This window comes from Trematomus bernacchii, unplaced genomic scaffold, assembly GCF_902827165.1.
Source record: "Trematomus bernacchii unplaced genomic scaffold, fTreBer1.1, whole genome shotgun sequence".
Taxonomy (NCBI): Eukaryota; Metazoa; Chordata; class Actinopteri; order Perciformes; family Nototheniidae; genus Trematomus; species Trematomus bernacchii.
Window position 1 is genome coordinate 645,512 of NW_022987735.1, and position 22,819 is coordinate 668,330.

A 22,819-nucleotide genomic window follows, 5' to 3' on the forward strand; every position below is an offset into this window, starting at 1 on the left:
TTGGTCGAAGGTACGGAAGACGGCGGGAGATACAAAAACGTTATGGAGGAGAGAAACAAAAACAGAGCGTGAGACGCTGGGAAAATGAATGAAAATGTAGGATAGTGTAGCTGGGTGAATGTACGAGTAATCCGAATAATAATGTAGTGGTAGAACAATACAATACGCACATTTGTTGCTAAATCTCGTTTGATTATTGTGCGAGTGTGTATGTGCTAACTGCTAAGCTAACATCGTTGAGCCCATACCTTTGCTACCCGGAAATGACGGTGAAAGTGTTGCATGTCCATGGTGTAGGTTTTTTGGACGAGGACTTCATCTCCGCTGCCTGCTGGTTTCATCTGTAGGACCCCACACTGTTCATCCAGGAATGACACTCCACGTCGAGGTAAACTTTTCTGTGATTTTGCTATCCTGAGGAGCCCATGCCCATGCATGTGTAATGCGTGAGCGAACTGAGAGTTGGCTATAAGCAGAGGTGGAACCAAAGTTTATATATACAGTCTATGGGTGGAACCAGTACTCAGATCTTATATCTAAGTAAAGGTAGAGTTACCTGAGTGTAGGAATACACCGTTACAAGTACAATTCTTGCAATCAAAATGTTACTTACTGTAAGTAAAAGTACACAAGTATCAGCATCTAAATATACTTAAAGTAAATAGAAAGTAAAAGTAGCCTACTCATTATTCAGATCGACCCATTTCAGAATAATGTCAGTGTTTCCCATACATTGATTTATGTGTGGCGGGCCGCCACAATTAAATATCGTCTGCCTCAAATGGATCTCATAAAAAAAAATATATATTATTATTTTTTTTTTTTGTGGTGGTCTAATGGATAGTGAGGTGGGCTGATGATCGTAAGGTTGCGAGTTCAAATCCTGCCTGGAACACCACTACTAGTGTGCCCTTGAGTAAGGCACTTAGCCCTCGGTTACTCCAGGGAGAATGTCCCTGTAATTGGTCATTGTAAGTCGCTTTGGAATAAGGCGTCTGCTACAGTAAATGCCTAAATTGTAATTTGTAAATTATATTTTTGGGAGAATAAACCCCACAGATCCTCAACTCCGGTGTCTTTCACTCATTAACAACGCAACACAGAGCAACAAGAACGTTGTCTACAGTAGCCATGAACTCGCATGTATTATCTTATTTGAGGGGGGGGGGGGGGGGGGGGTGGATGCGTGGACCACCCGAATAGGTTAAGGGGCCTTTGGCTTTTCTTGCCGGGGGGGGGGGGGGGGGGGTGCGGTGCGGTGCGGTGCCCCCACAAATAGAATCAAATTCTGTGGGAAACACTGAATGTATTATATGTTTTGATTACAATTATTGATGCATTAAAGTGTTATCAAAGCTGGTAAAGGTGCAGCTAAGTTAAATAAATGTGTTCGAGAGTTGATTATGTTTCACATCATTAATCCAAATCTGCAAAGTAACTAAAGCTATTACATACATTTAGTGGAGTAAAAGTACACAATTTACCTCTGATTTGTAGTGGAGTAGAAGTATAAAGTAGCAAAACATTGAAATGCTCAAGTAAAGTACAAGTCCCTCAAAATTGTACCTGTTAAGCCCTGAGCCTGTTTTTCAGGTCTCAGGCTCGAAAATGACATTCCCAGAACAAATGACAATAACTTCCCATCCCATCTAAAAGGGGTACATTAATAATCTTTTTTCTCAAAGCAATGATAAACCTGTGAGTTGGATGTAGAACAGTCAGAATCAATATAGATTTTTTAAATTATAAAGTAAATTCAGATTGAACATAGTAAAGAAATGTAAATTATAGTGTCCGTCCAAAAAAAAAATGTACTTGTAGTGAAAACCACCCTTGAACAGTGGCGAGCCGTGAGCTTTATACCTAGGCCCTCTGACCCCCACCCCTTCCCTCGAAAAAAGAAAAAAAAATAGTTATTACGTCACAGCGTATACTTCAGCGGAATATCAAAACAACGGCCCAGGGTGCAAAACGCATCAATGACAGCGACCCTCTACCACACAAAACAACACCTGTGAACCCAATTTGTGTTCTTTGACATTGAAAATGATATTGCATTGTGTTTGTTACTTTCGTTGCAGTTGTATGTCTTAAGTGTAATTTGGCATGCTTTTATTTTGAAGGCGAGTTCACGCTGTTGACAGGAAGTTGTTGTTGCTATGGAAACAAGAAAAGTTTCACAGCGGGCGGAACTTGTCATAATGTCCGCGATAATAAAACCCACCCATTTAGAGGGAAGATATGATTGGTCAATTGTACTGTCATTTGACATTACTCTCTCGTTCAGTTACTATAGCGGGCCCTCTGTGAATCGCAGAGAGGGCCAGACGAGCTTCTTTGATGTAACCCCTACATTCAAACAGAGAATGAACAGGCAGATTCGAAGGATTTATTTATTTGGAAATGTTATTTTAAATACAATTAAATCAAGTTTTTTTTTTCGGTAAAACTAATGAAAAATATAACAAAAATAATATTAAAAAAATATATATTTAAATTTTTTTTTTTTTTTTAATGTTTTTAAATATTATTTTTTTGGAATATCTTAGGCCCTCACAGAGGGCCTAGAGGGCCCTGACGGCTCGCCACTGCCCTTGAATGATGGGATAGTAGACTAAAAGCTTTAGGAATCCAAACTATAACATATAATAAGTACCCTGTATCAAGATTGATGCAAAACAAGTGAAATTTGACCTTTTTAGAGAGATTTAGAAAAGAAACCCCACTTCTGGGGTCATTTGGGTGCATTTTCAATATCTCTGGCCCCCCTCGTTCGATTTTGATGATTGTTAACCGTTAGAGAATAGAATCGAGGGGAAGTTCCTAAAATCCATCTATACATTACCCATTGGTGAATGAGTGCTGCGCAGCCAGAATGCCCCGGAACCGGAAGCTGCGATACACTCTGGTGGCTATCATTAGCAGCTAATATGAAATCTCAGTTTTTGAGCAATGTTCAACTTTTGAAGCTTCGACGGAAGCGTCAGCCAATCCAATCATATGCCAGTACAAGCTCTAGCCAATCAAACCGCTGCTTGTGTGTCCGGGGCGGGAGATTCAGGTGATTGGTTGTTGGTCTAGCTTCAGACATGCCCGCCGGCAAGCGACAACGCACGCCGCTGTGTGGACGGGCCGTCAGGGCTCATTTAGACGCTTCTTGTGAGACTTGTGCTTTGTTTCGGTAAAAATGGTTCGTATCTTCAGTTATCTGAGTTTCTTACCGTTAAGTGAGTATGACACATTCATAGATTTTTAAATATTAAGATGCCCTGAGACACAGTTTTGTGAAAAAACACCCCGCAGCCCCCTGTACAGGGGGCTCTCGGACTTAACAGGTTAAGTACAGTACTTGAGAAAATATACTTAGTTACTTTACACCAGCATAAAGTAATAGTTAAAAGGGTTAAAAATATAGATTTTGCCAAAAGAAATCTGAGAGGATTTAAGTTGTGTGGTTTAATATTTAGATACAAGCCAATTCCGTTTGTACATTGTCTTCATTCTTTGATAATCATATTTAAGTAAAGTTGATTTAGTTTTATATTATTTTAACCGGCACTCTTCTTAATTTTGAAGGGGTTCGTTATTTGTGTCTTCTGTTTTCTTTTTAACTTAAGGATATATATTATTTGTACACAAAAAAAGTAAGTTTTCTGTGTCCAAATAATATCTTATTTGTCGTATGTCTTTTTCATTCCATTCCCGGCTCACTAATGTAAAAAGACAGTATCTATAAGGGACGGCTCAACTCAAAATTCAAGCACCCCCCGCTCTCGGGGTGGACGCCCTCTCAGCCCTGGTCTGGCGGAAACACTGGTATGCACCATCCTTAGTGACGAGAGCGTGCGGTGAAAAGACCAGTGAGGTTATGCGTCATAAACCCAATTGAAATTCCATTCAGCACACAATTGTCTTACCCTTTAAAAAAAATCTTTACATGGAACAGCTTGATACAAAGATAATGATGTATTTCAGTCTTGCAGAACGAGCAATATAGCAAATGAACGTGTGAGCTGCAACGAATAAGGAGATAACCTGCCTATTAAGATAAAGGGGAGGTGTTGAGGTCATCAGCTTGAGAGCAGCTGCCATTGCATGGCAGTTCAATTTAAGAGGGGGTGGACCGTCCTTTGAGAGTTTTGTAATTAATCAAAGTCCCCCTTTAAACTCAACTATTTCACGTTCAATTTTATCAGCTCGTCTCCCACGTGCAAAGCCCTTGTGTGATGTGAGCCCATATCTTAATTACTCTCAGATCACTGATACCCCCCACACACACTCCCGGTATCTCTTGAGGAGACAGAAAATCATTTTACAGCTGAGCAGATAAGTCCCCGTGCTCGTTTTAACAGCCCTCCTAGCCAAAGCACATCTGACAGTGTTGTAATGACAGACAGCCAGCAAAGGGCCATGTTCCGATAATTCCTCGGCTACGTACTTGTAATGAGCCCCCCACACCCGTGATGGATTTCAAATTGAGCCCCTGCAAAAATATTATAATTTTAAAGCAGGCATACATCGTTAATATGTTATTAATGGCAATGGCTGCTGGAACTGGCCTGCTGCTGCAGAAGTTTTTCAAGCTGAGTGAAGGATCATTATCGAACGTATGTTTGGGCATGGATATGTGCGTTTGTGAGCGTTTACTGGAGATGTGTCCTGCTTTATATCTGACCTCTACTAAGGCCACTAATCACTGAGCCTAATTTGATGTCATGTTCTACTTAATGCAACGTTTGATGGTATTTGGTTTCCTGCAATAGAGAACAGTAGAGTCACACTCTGCGGTTCACTCCATCTACAGGGCAGATCAGTCACCCCAGGCATTCAAGATGAAATGTGGCTGATTTTTCCTCTTGCTCTTTTTTCCTTGTGCTTTATACTGGTCGTTTGGTTCTGCAGCTCTCTTTAAAATGATCAGATGACCACTGGTAAAACGTACTGTTTGTTTCATGGGGATTTATAGAATTGTGCACACGTAGAATGTTGGCTGTAAAAACTGATTTCAAAGGTATGTTTTGATGGAAAAAATGTGGACAGGTAATATTATTAAAACACTGGCAACTGGACTCTTTCTCAGAAAACATGGTGAAGAGCCTGCAGCTGCTTGTCACATATTAATGGCGAGTAGCACATACAAGCTTTAGAATGACACAATACAGCATATCTTTTGATACTAAAATAATGATAAATCCTTCATTCTATAAATAAACCTGCCACATTAAAGTGCAATATTTTGATATGCTAAGCCAGAGGTTCTTTATTTGCAAAGGGAAAAAATACCAGATGGCAATACTGGGGCTTTGATCGTGCTCAGGGGCTACACTGACATCATAAGCTTGTGGTTAAATCAAACAAAAGACTGAAATAAACACAAGGTGAGCAACCCAATCTGAACTGCTGATATTAAATAGATTTTGACTTTCTGAACTGCCTTTCTCAGAACACACAGCTGCTTAAAAACACTTCCTTTTTATTGTGCCTTTGTGTGCCTTCTGTCTAAATTATAGTAGTAAACCACATTGTATTTCAATGTGAGACTGTCATTATGGTTGGGCTTACCCAGCATGAGTATAAACATCGTTAGAGCAACTATTACGACATAAAGCGACACAAATATTCACCTGCAGCGGTTTTAGGGTTTTCCCACTGGCGGATGAATCAGCATGCAGTTGTCTAATCACCTCCTTTCACTCTTTTAGCTTGTTACTGGCTAATCATGCTCATTTTAAATGGCTCACATGTGTAATTACTGCCGTCAAGCAGTCCCAAGCCTAACAGGTCAGCTTACTTAGAGGACCGAGCCCATTATGGAGATGTTAAGTTATGATCACAGCTGTAGGCCAGCTGTAGTAATTCAACCCAGAGGAACTGATGCCAGCCCTTCTCATTGTGAAAATAATGTGTTTGAATAACATAGAACGAGGTGTGTATACGGTAGTGTGTCCGATAAGCTTAAATGACCATAACTCATGTATGGTTCATTAGTGGCTACTGTTTTCCAATCAGACCATTTTAGTGTAACTCCGCTACCCTGATGAAAACTCAGACTTTGTGCTTCTTCATAAAACGTGTAATTGTGTCGGTGAATGCTAATAATGGTCACGATAAACCAAAGCTCCTGCAGTTGATTGTTAGTGTTTTTTGTTGTTCCAAGGCTGTTCCAACGGAAATGAGGGGGGAGGCATAGTAACGTCTTGGGAAGTGTCTGTACTTACCTTACAAAAAGGTTCTTATTTAGGATGCAGGGAGGGAAGTGACACTCAAAGGATTAGCCGCAGCGTTTTCCATAAAGCAAAAGCGCTCCGAGGACACCTTCAAGTCTTTCTCACTTTCCCCTTGACTCCTTGATTCCTCCTCTCACATTTCTTTGCCACACTCCCAGGAGGTGAAAGAAATAAGCCCTGAACTGTTGGAAGAGAGGAAGAGGAGGAAGTGCGAACAGGGTGAACATAAATTCACTAGGTGTTTCACGAATAGGTGTGTGTGCTTGCTGCATGGATTTGGGAATACACACACAGACATCTGGGGATGCCATGGTTCCTGCAGGCTAGAAACTAACATTAAAAAAAGCAGTGCAGATCCGCAGCTGGATTGAACCAGTGTTATGGCTGCTTTATGGACTGTGCCCATCCAATCAGAGCTCTAATTAAGCAAGCGCAGTGTGGGAATGGCAAACGCAAAGCATCTAATAGCTCTCAACATTATTCTGTTGTTTACTAGAGCCAAAAGACTTCTCTCTGTGTGACTGCTGCAGCGCCATGTCGACACGGCTGTTTTATTATGAGCAAATACAGTTTTTTTTCCCTGCGCCTTCTCTGCTTAAAAGAGTCTCGGTAAGGAGGACCCAGGAGGCTGCACATTCTATTTCATTTCCATTTGAAAAACAGTGCAGTGGAAATGACAAATGTGTGAGGCCTATTGAGGAGCCTTCAGGGCAGTAATGTAAATAAGAGAAATTAATCATCTTCTCCAAAGAGGGGGAAGCACGCCTCAGTCACAACAAAGGTCACAAATCCGGCCTGCGCCTTCACATCTTCCAAACAAGAAATGACAGACTTCTGAAACGCCACTAATGTCTGAGTGTGTGTGTGGTCTTGTGTGTTTTGCCCAGTGTGTGTTTACTGAGTGTGTGTGTTCACATTTGTGTATGAGCATGTGCAAGCATCTCTGTGAGTGCTTTCTGAATCTGCCTTTGAATTTCTTCGCTTTATTTGTGTTGCAAGTGCGAGGTTGTGCGAGTGCATCTGCATCCACGGTGCATATGTTCACGGACGCTTTTATTGTCTGTTTGACTGAGTGTTTGGTCGCAGATTCACAGGATACCTTTTTCTCTGAGGCTGAACCATCTACTTTTAGCTGACAGCAAATAGTTGAGCAGAACCAATTTAATCTTGTTTTTCAGTCCAGGATGACATACGGGAGAATAAAGCAGTGAAGCTTGCCCTAACTCTCCTGGTGGAGGCAGTCACTACGGGCAGCCGTACACTGAAGAATAGATGGTAATTGCAATGTGGTGATTTGAACTTTATAGGCATCATGGGAAGCTATGGCAACACTGTGGTATTACCATACACACTGCAACCTTCTCATACCTAGTCCAACAGCTTCCAAGGAAACTAATTTGCAGCTCGGGAAAATAGTACCTGACAGATCGATTCACCAGTTGTACGCACAATTAATGGACAATTCAGGAAAATAAGCATCCTCTGGCTGGCTTTGGCTCAGGAGAACGTGAGCACAAATGTTGCTCTCCCACATCTCATAAATGTCACAATTAAAACCAACCACAAGCTCTGTGTACATTACAATGCCTCTCGAGGGACAGCTTGACATTTGGACAATCATGTCGTGTTTCTCATCAGGGTAGAAGTTGGATTTTATGTACCCTGAAGAGGTTGCGCATTGCAGCATTATTAGACTCATTTGGAGAGAAGGAGGTAATTGCGTTGGAAATAAAGCAGGCAGAATGTTGCACATATATTCATAGCAGCAAGAGCCACTAAAATAAGCTTCTTCAATGACGGGGATCTATACATAGAGCTGGTCTGAGCTGAAGTGTTGCTGGTGTGCAGCACACACCAGCTGTCAGTGTGAGGAAAGAAGAAAATAGCTTTCATCACGGAGGGAAGAGGACTGTCGGGCCACAGGGAGGCAGAGACTGAATCAGTCATACATTTTCAAAAAAAATCCACATGGGTAAACTAGAATTTGACTGCAGGAATCCGGAGTGGTACGTAATGTAACGTAACCAAACTGCTATCCTCCCCAGAGAACATGCAGATGAGCAAAGCTACAAACAAGACATCCTTTCACTTCTCAGAATTCTGCAGAGCCCAAACCAGATTAGCAGCAGCTTTGCACCAAGTAGTCGATGAAAATGTAAAGGAAGGACATCCCGATTTGTTTGACGTAAAATCAGGTTGGATGTAAATGAACTAGTGTTGAATCTATCTAGACTGGCTCCATTTTGAAAGGCTGAAACTGGGTAGCTTGATCGTTGCCCTGTTGCTTATGTTTTTGTTGATGGACTAAATTATGGGATTTGACTAAGAGGATTAAAATGACAGCAGTTAATGAGACACAGCTGGGACTGGATCACAACAGACAAAATTGTATCCCCCGTTGGAGTTACAAATCCATAAACACATAAACAGACAACACATGGGCATTCACATCAGCACACGCGAATGTTCCCTGTCTCTCTCTTTTCACACACCTAGAAGCCAAGAAAAGGGCTGCCAATCATTTGTATACTGCATATAATGCCTATTACACTGGGTTCATTATCCTTTTCAAATGAACAAGATTACGTTTTTGTTTTTCTGCTTGATTTGAAATATTTAGTCTAACAGGACAGCAGTGGGGGAAATGCATCCCCTCCTCCTTTAAATGTCGGTTAGGGGCCGAGCCAATGTATGCACATGACAATGAGGCTTCAGGTGTAAATGAAATTCAAAGCTGGTTCACATCACATTACCACCTTGATCCATGTTGTAATGCCTTATAAAGTCAGCTGCTCTGACAGGATAAACAGGAGGCGTTGGCATCTGCAAGAAAAAAACCTGACAACATCCCTTTATTCTGACATGGAGTTAAAACTGATAACTTAAAAAAGCCTTTGACACTTGGGGGGCAGCAAAACATTTAGTATTCACAACCCTGAAATAGTTGTACCTTATTAAGATAATGTATTAGCAAATTGTTGTCTATTTATAATACACCATTTGCGTACATTGAAGTTATTTGTCTGGTCATCCGAATGTTATTCTAATATTCACTCTCCTTGTAGTCCTGATTTGGTCTCCACCTGCGTCTTATAATAAATAACCTGCTTTTTCCCACGACTTAAGACGTTTTTATAAATAGGGTTCATGAACAAGATCAGGCTTCTCTACCTCACTAACTCAATCACATCACCTGCGCAGTAGGTGTCTCTGACCCTCTATTCATCCGTTGTCTCAGTTCTCCTGACCTTCCCTCCAAACTCTGTTCTTCTCCTCGAGCCCCTCTGAGCTGGGAGACATGGTGGCTCTGTTGTTGGCACCATCCCTCACAACAACAAAATAATTGATTTTTACCTGGAGGGGTGGAAGAGCAGGAAACTCATCAAGGTGAGACCAAACCACACCGCTGTTTGGCCAACACACGCCCCCCTTACCCAATGTTTTCAACATCATTTAGTCATTCTAAATTAAATTACTTATGTACAGTCCAAATGTTGTTGTTGGTCTCTGTTACTGATCGTCGCCAGCTAGTAAACTCTGCCTGTAGGCTGTTTTGTGCTAAGCAGTGACAAAGTGATAGCAGAAAGGTCGTTAAAGCAAAGCAATAAGACAAAGAGTGCTAAACCTTCTCCAAAGTAATAATCACTTCGAAACAAACTTTTTATTTTTCCATCATTTGGTTAAAATCATCAATTCCACATGTGAAAATCCCTGTATTTTATATATATTTAAAATCTACTGACTGGGACTTTAATGGCACAATATAGGCTCATATCTTCTATGTAAATGTCACCATGTGATATTTGATGCAGTAATTATAGGATCCTCTATATGGAACAGAGCCCACTTTCATTAAATGTTCATGGATTGATTTCCTATATGATCATAAGCCATGATCATTTCTCTCATAACATTTGTCCTTCAGTCTTTCCAATGAGTCAAACTAAACATCCTTCTACCTTTTATCTTTATCTTTCCACTCTTGAGTAATGACATATATATTGTATGCATGTGGCGTTCGATGTCTGATATACATAAAATGTTAATGACATTCCCGGACATCACGTCTTCATGAGTAGCCTGCAGCAAACCCACACACACTAAAGACAACATGCTTAATTAAGCTCATGGGGCCCGAGATGAGCCTACGTGACTTTAATGTGACCTGAACCTATATGATAATGTAATAGGCATGACTACAAAGAGTGATCTAGTTTAAAGATTTTAAATAATGTAAGAAACACATTATTAATCACTAGCTGAGAGCACATCTAGAAGACAGAGTGCCTGGAACACATGCATTTAGAAGAATTCCTTGTGAAATAACTTGTGTGTGTGTGCATGTGTGTGTGTCCATCTGTGTGGGCGTTTTAATCTATGTACACCTTTTGACTTGCACACGGCAACGATGCATTATATTATATTTCCTCATGCAGCAGTCAAAAATTTGCTGCAGCACATTTATTGTGATTCCTCTCATCTTTCAATCTCACAGCATACACTGTGTTAGGTTGTTAGTTACATATAAAAGGGGGTGACTGTATTATAATCAAACTTTGATAAAACAACTAGCTGTGGCTCTTTCACGCATGCATGCATTACAGTGAGTCAGTCAGATACAGAAGAAATGTAAATCAGAGGGAGATCACAGTACCAGGCCGTTGCTTTGAATTTCACCATGACATGGTGTGATGTGGGCTGTGGAGGAGAAGATATAAAGATCTGAAGGATAACCTGTCAGTCCACAGCCTTTCCTATGGTAAAACCAGCATGACGGACACTACTTCTCCCCCTGCAGTGCTGTCTGCTTGAAAAAATATTCAGAAATTAAGACCAGCACTTGTTTAGGCTGCAAACGGTTAATCTGTTTTAATATTTGGAAACACGTGGCCCTTTCGATGCTCAAGGGCCACCGCATTGTTTAGCTTGTCCTGATGGTGTGATGAATTAGTGAATTTCTGTGAGTGTGCCTTGAATTCCATTATGTTAATGTTAGCAGACTGCCTCATCGGCAAGTAGCATCTAATAAGATGTATTTCTGTTCAAGCAAGCTGTTTCTATCCAAGTTAACATAGAGTTAACCACCTGTGCATATATTCTAATACAAGATTTTTATGGAAAGCACTCCGGCCGTGACTGGAGAAATACTCTTAAATGGGAATTGGCATGCTCACTGAAATGTAAAAAGCAGCGCATGTTTTGTTCAGTGACCCACAGGCTCCTATCATCTCCGGGTTAACAGCTGATGAGGACCAATGACTTTGACTCTTACAGTAAGAGGGAACAAAAAGTTATGCCTCCATTTTAAATCAGCCTGAGTTTCAACCCACACAGACGACATGCTTCAGTGATCTGAGAAATTGCAGGATACCACCCCTTCCAATTTCACCATCACTGGACCAGACTGTTGCAGGCATTTGAAACAATTACCCCAAGGGGACCGGAGTAACCTTGTTTATAGCTCATTGAGCATCCACAGTTCCAATTTTGCACAGGTAATTACAACATCGTTATCTTCCCCTAAATCTTCTCCAGAGGTGTTATCACGCAAAGCTACCTTTGGCTCAGCTGTTTGCCTTTTGGACATTGATCCAAACAAACACAGCATCAGTATGCCCAGACATTTCTTGGACGGGCTTATGTTCCTTCTCCAGGTGTCGGTGACCCAGCAGAGCCCGCTCACCCAGAACACATCAGTCACACTAACACACATCTGTCGCACCGGGCTACCCACTCCATCACAGCCATGGCTGGTCTCTCTCCTTGAATGTCCCGTCCTGCTTAGAGAGGACAAACAAATCTTCTGATTTGCCTCTAATCTGCAGTCTACCCTCAGCGTGGGCCACCCTCAACCTAGCAAATCAAGGACAAGCACTCCATGGGGGGGGGTACCCATTAGCACAGCATCCTGCTTCCATCATAGTGTGATAGGGACAGGACAGAGGGATACGCTCCAATTAGAGATGGAGACATGGGGACTTTGCCCCTGACACGTCCCTGCTGCTCCACAAAAGAAGTGTGAGCATACCTTTCTCATACGAAAGAAAGGCTATCCTTTCCAATCTTGTCCCCTGCCTGGGGCTGTTGCTGTTCATTCACCTCATGAAGCCAAAACATTTCGTATCATGCTGTTTTCTTTTCATGTGTGTTGTGCCGCCTTGGTGTGTGTGCGTGAAAGTATGAATGGCAGGTCAGCTTATGTGTGGGTGCATGTCTATGAAAGAAATCGTGTGTGATCTTGTGTGTGCTTGCTCTCTGGCACGAGGGTGAAAGTGCTATCTTGGGGCGGTCTTTGGCATGCGTCTCTCGTCTGAGGCTGAAATCCATCCCTCTATATAGTGCAGTATATCAGCTTGCCTGTATTGGGTTGGGGTATGTTGGACCGGCTTCATGCTTCATACATTTGCATGCTGCATGAACACAATCTGCTCACGCCCAGTGGGACCTCCCCCCGTCCATTTGCATTGTTTTTACGCTCCTACGCGAAGTGAACCAATTTGTGGTCATAGTCCGTCTGATTTTTAATCAGGATTTGTGTACATGAGAGGTTAGAGACACAGAAGAAAGCATAGCAACAACACTCTGCTATGAATATTTCATCTTTGTTCGATATGAATAAAACACAACATGTTCCTGATTCAATCACAGGACAGCATACCTTTCACTGGTCCCGTGTGTATCTATCTGTTCTAAAGGGGAGCGATGAGCACTCAGATATGAACTCTTCCATTACATGGCGCCTCTCATTGAATCCAAACTTCACCAATGGCCTGCTCATGCACATGCAGCCCTCTGGACAATACAGACAAAATATAGTGTATTTGGTTGATTATGAAGTGTATCAACTATGCATGAAGCAATTAAGTACCAGGGCCTTGGGGCTCAGATGAAAACCGAATGGATACATTCCTACAACGATCTCTCCCTCACTTCCTCTATATGTCCATTCATTAATCCAGCGAGGCGGCCATTTGTTTGTGCAAACATTCGTTTAGCTGTTTGTTTGTCTGCTCGCTCAGCCATAGCAGTTTTCCTTTTTTTCACCTGCTTCAAGGAATGTCAGTGTCTATTGGGATTTCCATCTGAGTTGAAGAGACTGGCCGCATTGATAAATAAAGGTCAAAGGTAGCAGAAGCAGGCTCTGGGGAACGAGGCTTGTGGTGACAGAAGAAGTGAGACGAGAAATAAACCACTGGATCTGCAGAGGCTTGGATTGATTGGAATTTAGAGAGGGAGGAAAAATTAAATATTGGAGGGAGGGGGGGGGGGGGCTGGATCAGAGTAGTTGGAAAGAGAGAGGAGAGCAGGAGTCAGCATGATAGGGGGCAAGCCAGAGACTGAGATTTTTTGCCCTGAAAGCACCAACTTCAAAAGCTTTTGGGGGCATGCCTTTACACAATTTTACTCTAAAACATAATCCAGATATCTGAGAGAGAGTGCATCTCCGTGGCAACCCAACCCCCCCCCCCCCCCCCTCCCCTCTTGATCCTCCTTAGAACAGATTGAATAAGTTATCACCCATTTCACTAAGTCCAACATTTATGATTGCTCTGAGGTTAAGCTATCAACTGCATTACCATGTTTAAATGAATTTGGAGCACTGTGTGTTTTTAGGTTGTCTCAATTGCACTGTGTTTTGTGCTTGTTTCTGTTTCTGTGTGTGTGTCTGCATGCCTGTCTGTCTCATTCTTCCATCTGGATTCCTTTAATCCCATTCTCGTCCTCTAATCCATCTTTCTCCCTCTCTTCCTCCCACACTCTGTTTGCCCTCTCCTCCCTCTTTCCCCCCCTACATCACTATCAACCACCCTCCCTCCCTCTCGCTGCTTGCTTGATCGCATGCTGTCTCCATAGCGAGGAGCTGTATCTTCCACACGGTCGTGATTCACTTGGCAGCCACTTGAGATAAACATGTTGTGGTGGACAGACGCCTGGGTCCCGGTCCGGAGGAGCAGGTTGACGTGGGAGGGCCCTTCCCAGGTCCCATCGTCAGCATGGACAGCAGTGGCAGCCACTTGGCCAGATGGTCCGGAGTCAAGCTCTCGCCACTGTTCATCGAATGAACCAGCTCACTCTGTCTTGCCTCGCCATGGCCCCCAGCATCATGTCACAGTGGAACCAGAGAAAATTAGCACCTAATTATAGGCCCCTCTCTGTGAAGACTCTTACTGGTGCTGGTGGTGTGTGTCAGCGTGTGGAGGCTGGCTGGTTGACTCACTGTGGGGACTGAGGTCGGTATTACACGCAGAGGACATCAGAACACATGCACAGGGCATGGAGGACACAAGTCATGACACACATATGCACAGGGACACACACAGGCATAAGGCTGAAACTCCCTTCTTTCTGGTTGATTTGAGCCACAGCAGGGTCTGCACCCCCCACCCTACTAGGCTGCAACAACAGAAACCACTTGTGTTCCATCTCTGATCCAACAGGATTAATTACACACACAATGGAGGCTGATGCCTCTGGTTTCTATGCTCCGCAGGCTCCCTTGTGTTGAGGATGGAGTAGTTAATCTTCACTGGGAACAATGGAGATTTTGTTCTGGTGTATTTTGTTGAGCCGTAGATTTATAAGAGAGCTTGACTATGCTGCCATCTTGTGATTGCATCTGCACAAGTACAGGATGTAAATGAGAGGACTGAAATGACTGAATGTCCTGGATTGCTTCATCACTCTAATACTAAGCAGTAATGTTGAAATGATATGAAATGTATCATGGCACACTCAGAATATTAAACGCCTTGAAAGCCATCTTTTAGAATACCGGTCAGATACTCATTTGAGCAACTCTTTGATCAGGAGAAAATATCCTGAGGGCTGCTCAGAAGGCAGAGCCAGCAGTGGTCAGAAAATAGCTGCATGATGAAACTGTAAAAATCTGAAGTGAGAAATGCCTTCTGCTGAAATGGCAAAGGCTCTGCCAGCGCTGTGAGGAATCAAATAAATGCAATCAATGCTGTCTGGAAAGTTAGCAATTAAATCTTTATTAGGTCTGCAAAGACTTACCAAAAATAGGTTAATATAACAAAAAAATCAATATCTCATTCTTAAACCATACAAAACCATATTGCATCACACTCTAAAACTGTTGATTACTCCAACATCTCTGAACAGTCATGTATGATGACATTCGTTTACAACACAACAGAACAGAGAGAGGAAATGTTATGGACCGAGCAAAACATCACTCAAAGACTCATAAACTACGCTGTCTGCCTTTACACCACTGAATGTGGATGCATACTTGTAAATGTCATGGAGTTAATGCAAAACTTTGGCACAATAGATATTCTGACATCAAAAAACTGTAAGCAAAAGTCCTCGCAGGTTTTAGTGCATGTTGAGCAAATTGTAATCTGCTGAAGAGCAGGAGAAGCACCGGAAAGGAAGAACCGGATCGATGCGTGCACAGGACGAGAGAAAGATTGTGGGTCAGTGGAGGGGTTCTTTTTTAGGGTACAACCACCTTATAAGGGCTGCCGGGGATGTTGTCGTCGCCCCATTTGACAATGACGGTGTAGCTCCCCTTGTCCTTGACGGTGTAGGTCACGTTATACTGCTTGTTGCCCATGTGCTTGACATACACCTCCTCACAAGGGGCTTGGGGTCCATGCACACCGACCATCAGCATGTTGGAACCTGGATGAGAAGTAATAGAGGGTTTAATGATTTTATGATTGACAAATGGGTTATTTTTATCTTGAAGATGCGTTTATCAAACATTTTATGCAAGCAATGGATGAAATGATTAAGTATAATGCAAGAGGTGTTGCTCATAGTGACAAACCCATCTCCGTAAGCGATTTGAGCACCAGGAAAAGCGCTTTATAAATGTAATGTATTATTATTATTAATATTCTGTTCACCATAGCTCTGCATTTTAGTGTCTTTTAGCTCTTTGTTTTGGATGAAACCCTGCAACTGTAAGGCTTCGTTTACCAATACTCATCCACCCTGTTTTTAGTCAAGACAAAATGTATGCTACCTGCCCAGCACCAAACTCCAAAAATCACAAAGCAGGCAACACATTTCTGAATAGTGGCGCATTAAGCCGCTGAAGAGCAAGATGTATCGCTCTGGAGATGGAAAGAGAATTGAAAGTCTCTGGTTGCCAAAAACACGACTCAAACTAATGAGTCGTGTGAATGTTAATTGTTTTTGTGTCTGCTCGATGTTCATCCAGATATTTGACTTATGTTGGTAATGTATGAATATAAAGTATTTTGTCTTTTAAGTGGCAGATAATCTCACCTGCTTTGCTGCAGTCAACTGTGAAATTGTTTTTCTGTCCAACCACAGCCTTGGAGAGCCCTGCTCCACGACAAACCACCACGCTGGCATCAGATGTCAGCTTCGTTGAGGTGGTGGAAGAGGAGGAGCTGGAGCTGTAAGCACCGCCCACTTTGGAGGTCTTGGTGACAGTTTCGACCAACACAGAGGAGGTCTCATGGAGGCTGTGTCCCCCTGAGAGCCGGGCTCCTGTAGCAGAAACAGAGAGACGTTATCTAATGTCATCAAGACTCAGTCTGTGATACTAGAGAACAAAATGAAAAATATTTCATACCACTTTCCAATAAAGTGAATTTCCTAGACTCATGGGAGTTTTTCTTACTCTTGAAAGTATTTTATGTCGCATTAATAAATGAAAAGGGAATTTGCTAGCAGTGACAGCAGGAGTATTTCATTGCAGTGCCAGGGAAAGACAGTTTTTATGCAAAATGTACACTGAGCTGAAGAACGAAGATGACATAACATTTTCCAGACTTCCTCGCTTTTATCAGAGGAACATTTGTTTCATAATCGAGACAATTGTCATGTGAGATCCACAGATCAGATGGGAGAGTGACTGTCAAACAGACCTGTGATTTTGGCTTTGAAAGGGCTGCCCACTATGTGCTGTGGCCCTCCGTATTTAATGGTGATGAGATAGTTGCCGGGTGCCATGGGTGTGTAGGTGATCTTGTAGCCTTCAGGACACTCCCGGCAGTCCATCTTGACCTTGGATGGCCCGTCGATGTTGACCGATAGAGTGGCAGAGCCTGCGTTACAGGTGTTGACCACAAACTCTGAGGATGCACCTACAATGCAGAAAAAGATGAGAAGATTTCTTAATTATTGCACAACATTACAGTGAAGCCATGCTTTATTATCAGCTACATTTTAACATAATTGAAGTCGCGGTGGTGGTGACTCCTACCAGTGGTCCCTCCCAGTAGCCCAGGGCCGTGTGCTGTCACCATGCCAGGGTCTCCAACCAGCCCCGGGTCTCCCACTCGCACGTTAAAGGGGCTTCCAGGAATGTGGCATCCGTTGAACTTGACATCTATGGCGTGAACTCCGTTCTCCCGTGGAATGAAGCGGATTGCATTCTTGTCTGAACACAACAAACAACACAACTGGGTAAAGTACTCTTAAATGACAGATCTAAAACAGAAAAACTGAATATAATGAAGTCTACTTTTCACTACAGGGAGGTTCGTGCGTACCGCTGTCAAGCTCAGTGACATAGCATTCTTCAGAAGAGCCGGAGGGGGTGTGAACTTTGGCGTCAACCACACCTCGAGCCCCATTGCGCTGCACCACGAAGGATGCCTCTTGATTTACCTTCAAGTCCTTCTCCTGCAAAAGACAGGGAAGAATATGATCAGAATATATGTGCGTGTGTGTGTGTGTGTCTCCAGGGAAACAAAGTGTGACTCATCGCGCCTGAACTAGAATAGATTTAACGGTTGGGTGTAAGAGGCAGAAAAGGTCATAGTTTACAGCGAGGCGTTTAGTATTGTTGCCCTACAGGCGTACGAGCTGTCCTGCCTGACATAAGAGGCAGTGTGACATTGTAAACATTGGTCTGATATTGCACTTCATCCGGCTTCAAGTGGTAGAAAAGCACTCTGAAGAGGCATTTCAGTCAGGTAAAAATATATGTTTGGAGCATTGTTGGCAATTGTAATGGAAACTGAAAGCAAATAAAACACGCATCTGTAACGCGGAGAGCAATATTGTGAGCTGTCACAGGTATCTATAAAGAAGTCGTTATCTTGCACCCACTGTTTTTTCGCCGTTTTCCTCTCAGTCAGAGACACAATTGAAAACACAGACACAGAATCACTAAGACTCGCTGCCCGCCCACACATAGCACAGCTTGTGATGCCCAACATTAGCAAGGGACAGTTAATCCAGCCCTTCATCACTGGCCAGCATCACAGTATTATCGCTCCAACTCTGGCGTTAAATTACACTTCAAGGGCGAACTGCTATTAGACAGAAATATCTACAGCTACTCTGACAATGTTAAATGCAATCTGTTTTTTAAACCTGATATTTTGTGACAGCATGTGTTGTTTTTGTTTTTATGTTGATGTGGCTTTACCTGAACGCTAGTAACAGTGAACCTGCGGGCCTCGTCTGACAGTGTAGCAATTGGAACGATGAATGGACTGTCAGGGATGTGCTCGTTGTTGAACTTGATTGACACCTCGTAGTCACCTGGGGAAGCAGACAGATTATTAACTTTCACCAACAAATGAACTGTAAGGAAGTATGAAAGAAATACTGAAAAGTAAAATTGGGGTCTTTCTACTCTTTGGGGCAACAAATGTTTTACCTGGTTCCTTGACTATGTAGGAGACGCCGCAGGATCCATCCTTCCTGTCCTCAAAGGAGATTTCAGCCTTGCTGGGACCCTCCACAGCGATGGACAGACCGCCAGCACCTGCCTCTCTGGTCCAGATACTAAATTCAGCTAGAGAGGGGGAAACAATGTTGGTATTAACATTTTAATAAATATTTGAATCATGTGTTGAATTAAATCACGCTTACTATTTTCTTAATCAAGCTCTACTTTCTTGATTTATATTGTATTACTTATTATTATGTGTTTTATTATATTATATGTTTAGTGTTCTTTTTGTCCTCTTCTGCCTTTTTTCTTTCCCTATTTCAGTAACGCGTGTCTGTCCTATTGTGTTGTGATGTTATGGCAAATTGAAGGAATTATAAAAAATCAAGTCGTAAGCAGTATTTGTAGAAATCTCTTTCTCCATAAACTCACAAGGTGCTGCAGCCACGCCTCTCTCCAGACCAGGTCCTCCGGCACGGACCTTGTGTGATCCTCCCTCCCCCATGGGCCCCACAGTAAACTGGAAGGGGCTCCCGGGGACGTGCTGTCCTCTGTACTTGACGTTGACAGTGTGGGGTCCCATTTCCTGGGGGATGAAGCGCACGCTGTAGGTGCTGCTCCCTCCATCAACTAGGTCAGCATCCACTGTTTTCCCACTGGGGCTGGTCACCTGAGCCGTCATGGCCTGAGAGCCACTCTCAACTACTATGAGGAAGGAATAACCGCAGAGACGACACTTTAGGATAGACATTTGCAGAAAATGTATAACAGATATCTTTGAGAAAATTGTACAATTTCAAGCTCAAAAATAGGGTTTAAATGTGGACTCTCACCTTCAGGTCTGGCAGTGATTCCAGCAAAGCTGCTGAGGCTTTCTCTGCCCAGAAAGTCTCCAAAAACATCTCTGAAGGGGCTTCCCCCTCCGCCCATCTGTGTGCTCTCCTCCACTCGGACCTCCCTCTTGGTCTCTCCACCCCGGGTTTTGCTGATCTCCGTGCGTTCAGTGCGGGAGTATGTGTGGCTGCTGCGGGTGAAAGTCTTGGTCAGCCTCTCCTGAGCTGAGACCATCTGGAACCAGTTTCCTGAAGCGTGAAAAAAAGCAGTGAGGATACAAATGGGAGTACATTTATTTGATGGTGGTTGACCGCTGCCTTGTAACCGTTTCTGACTGAACTCATGTACCCACCTGGGATCTTGAGGTTAAGGCCACATGTGCTGCCCACTGAGGCGATAGTAGACGCCTGTCTCTTTCTAGTAATACTCTCCTTCATCCTTCCTTCTCCGGCCACCTTCACTGTGAAAGGACTTCCTGGAGGGCAGAGAACAACATATATACCGATTTATTTTATGTTAACATGTCAAAAGATTTAGCATTTGTACATTTTCCAGTTAAAGATTCTAACCTGGGATGTGTTTTTCAGCAAACTTGATGTTAACAATGTAACTTCCAGGTTCTGTTGGACAGTAGGTGACCCTGCAGGTCCCGTCCTCCACATCTTCACAGTTGATATCCACTTTGCTCGGACCCTCAACCGACAATGCTAGACCTCCATAACCTGAAGGAATAGGAGAAGTACAGAGAGTAGTTAAAAAAACGTATGTGTTGCCTTTGTACTTGTTCTGACCTCGCTTGCTGTAAAGGTGAAATATTCCGTCTCTCAATCGTACCTGCATTCCTTGTATCCACAAAGAATTCAGCCATTTCTAAAGTGTGTGCCTCTGTCAGGCCTTTGCCGAAAGCCTTCACTCTGCTGGCCTCGCCAATCTCTGACTGGCCAACCATGATTTTGAAAGGACTGTTGGCAACGTGCACACCATTCTTCCTCACGCTCACTTCATGCTCGCCAACCTCCTTAGGGGTGAAAGAAATACCTGCAAGAGAGAGGGGAACAAATCAAGAGAAAGAACCAGAGAAATAAAATCTAAATGCATACAATGAATCAAACACTGCTTATCTATGTTCCACTCTTCCTGTGATTTTGTTTATCTGGAAAGAGAATATCTCACCGAGGTGTCTGTTCGGCAGCTTCTTGAGCAGGCAGGGCTCCTCATTGCCTGATGGCGCTCTGATACTGGCAGTCAGAGAGCTCAGATCAGTTTCTGTGATCTTCAGGGACACGTCAGCCGCTGTGCCGACATTCAGCTGAGATGTCCTGGTGATGGCATCATCACCTTAACATAAACAAGGTGGTTTAGATGTTTGTCAACCCCGTAAACCTGATTTATTATAAACACATCCACTATAATAATCAACAGTAAAAAAGTCAGTGATTTATTTTCTCACCAGTGATCTTGGCAGTAAAAGGACTGCCTGAAATGTGCTTGTTGTCAAACTTGACAATGATGCTGTAGTCTCCAGGAGCGGTGGGCAGGTAGGACACAGTGCAGGTGCCATCTTTGTTGTCCTTGCAGGTGATCTCGGCCTTAGACGGACCCTCCACTGCCAGGGACAGACCACCTGAGAGGGGAGGAAGAATAACACGTTTTTACTTTTCTGCTGAGTAAGGTAAGGGTTAACTGTATTATCACAAATCCACTGTGAAATAAGAAATAGCTGTCAGGAAATGAAGTATAGTACCTTCTCCTGCATTCTTGGTGACCACAGTGAAAGTGGCAGCCTTGTTGACCATGCCGTAACTCAGACCTGGACCATAAGCTGTCACCACTCCGCTGTTCACAGCATCCACAAAGAACTGCAAAGGACTTCCTATAAGGGATGCAAAAATGTATACAAACATTATATTTAAGAAGGCAAGAGAACAAAATATATTCATATTTAGAGTTGGAAACGGCTTCCCATCCTCCTAAAATGCTATGATTCTGACCTGGAATGTGGTTTCCTTCATATTTAATGTCCATCTCGTGCAGACCTCTCTCTGTGGGCTGGTACTTTATTGTGATGGTGCCATCCTTATTGTCAGTGATATGAGGGCGGGCAGTCTTGCCTGAAGGCATCCGCACCTCACCTGGAAATGCAGTTTGGTGAAATGTCAGTGACCTGAAAATATGGTAGCGACATTGTGTGGATGTGTTTGTGTGCAGGATTTTCTTTCAGTTAGAGTGGTTTGTGTCACACCTGTGATTTCTCCTTGCTGTGGCGTGAAGGGGACGAGGAAGTTAACGGGACGGAAGAGAGGGTCCACGGTATCACGGGGAGCAACTGGCTCATTTGTGGCCTGTTAATACAGAGAAAAGAAAAACAGTTGGTTTCATACAAGTAAATGTCAGAACAAAAGTGCACCCAGCAAACAACTGTAGCATCTTTTATAAACTCTTTTACCCACCATCACATGGAAGGGGCTCTTCGGGATGTTCTGTCCCCCAAAGCGGATTGTAATAACATATTTCCCAGGTTCGGGGGCTGTGTAGTAAATGTCAAAGGTCCCATCGCGATTTTCCATCACGTCCATGTCCAGCTCCATCCCTTGTGGGGTCTGAACCTTACAGGTCACCTTGCCCTTCCCAGCAGCCTTTGCATCCACGGTGATAACTGTATCCTCAGAGGTCTGCAGCTTCTGAAGATTTGCTGTTGAGGAAAGAGATAATAAAGAGTAAGTGCTAAATAAATGCATTGAATGTGAGATTTTTCGAGCAATCAGTCACATCAATAAAAACAAAGTCACTGTTACTCACACACGCCATGACCTCCGATGGAAACTGGAAAGAAAAAAATGGCAATTTTGAATATAAATAATTAAATGTTTATTTATTAGACCACTTAAAGATCACAGTGGTTTTCTCACCTGTGAGGAAACATTTGCTGGCATCTCCTGTGGGCAGGGACTGGATGCGGTAAGGGGAGTAAGGAATCTCGTCTCCTCCATATTTAATGGTGATGGTGTAGGGGCCAGTGGAGTCAGGAACATAGGAGACGGTGTAGGTGCCGTCCCTGTTGTCCTGGATGGTTGCATTCTTTGGCTTTCCCTCAGGGTCCTGTCAATACATTAAATTACGTTGCTTTAAA

At 43.1% G+C, this 22,819-nt stretch overlaps 1 protein-coding gene and 1 long non-coding RNA gene across 3 annotated transcripts in view; one reads left to right on the forward strand and one right to left on the reverse strand.

The window, feature by feature from the left end:
- LOC117495001 lies at window positions 1–16,878 on the forward strand. The gene is made up of 3 exons (XR_004557145.1): window positions 1–96; window positions 298–388; window positions 16,536–16,878. It is a non-coding gene; the product is annotated as an uncharacterized LOC117495001 (long non-coding RNA).
- LOC117494999 (filamin-C-like) overlaps window positions 15,210–22,819 on the reverse strand; it is a 23,008-nt gene continuing 15,398 nt past the window's right edge. For both annotated transcript variants that reach the window (XM_034146057.1, XM_034146056.1), the window contains 20 exons: window positions 22,599–22,788; window positions 22,489–22,512; window positions 22,140–22,381; window positions 21,932–22,031; window positions 21,681–21,821; window positions 21,434–21,562; window positions 21,140–21,313; window positions 20,863–21,027; window positions 20,524–20,727; window positions 20,259–20,411; window positions 20,042–20,164; window positions 19,689–19,937; window positions 19,288–19,560; window positions 18,841–18,978; window positions 18,607–18,722; window positions 17,723–17,855; window positions 17,434–17,610; window positions 17,096–17,314; window positions 16,488–16,715; window positions 15,210–15,875 (listed from right to left, as the gene is read on the reverse strand). In XM_034146057.1, the coding sequence (XP_034001948.1) occupies window positions 15,688–15,875; window positions 16,488–16,715; window positions 17,096–17,314; window positions 17,434–17,610; window positions 17,723–17,855; window positions 18,607–18,722; window positions 18,841–18,978; window positions 19,288–19,560; window positions 19,689–19,937; window positions 20,042–20,164; window positions 20,259–20,411; window positions 20,524–20,727; window positions 20,863–21,027; window positions 21,140–21,313; window positions 21,434–21,562; window positions 21,681–21,821; window positions 21,932–22,031; window positions 22,140–22,381; window positions 22,489–22,512; window positions 22,599–22,788 (3,366 nt within the window). In that variant the 3' untranslated portion in view covers window positions 15,210–15,687. The remainder of the gene's footprint in view (window positions 15,876–16,487; window positions 16,716–17,095; window positions 17,315–17,433; window positions 17,611–17,722; window positions 17,856–18,606; window positions 18,723–18,840; window positions 18,979–19,287; window positions 19,561–19,688; window positions 19,938–20,041; window positions 20,165–20,258; window positions 20,412–20,523; window positions 20,728–20,862; window positions 21,028–21,139; window positions 21,314–21,433; window positions 21,563–21,680; window positions 21,822–21,931; window positions 22,032–22,139; window positions 22,382–22,488; window positions 22,513–22,598; window positions 22,789–22,819) is intronic.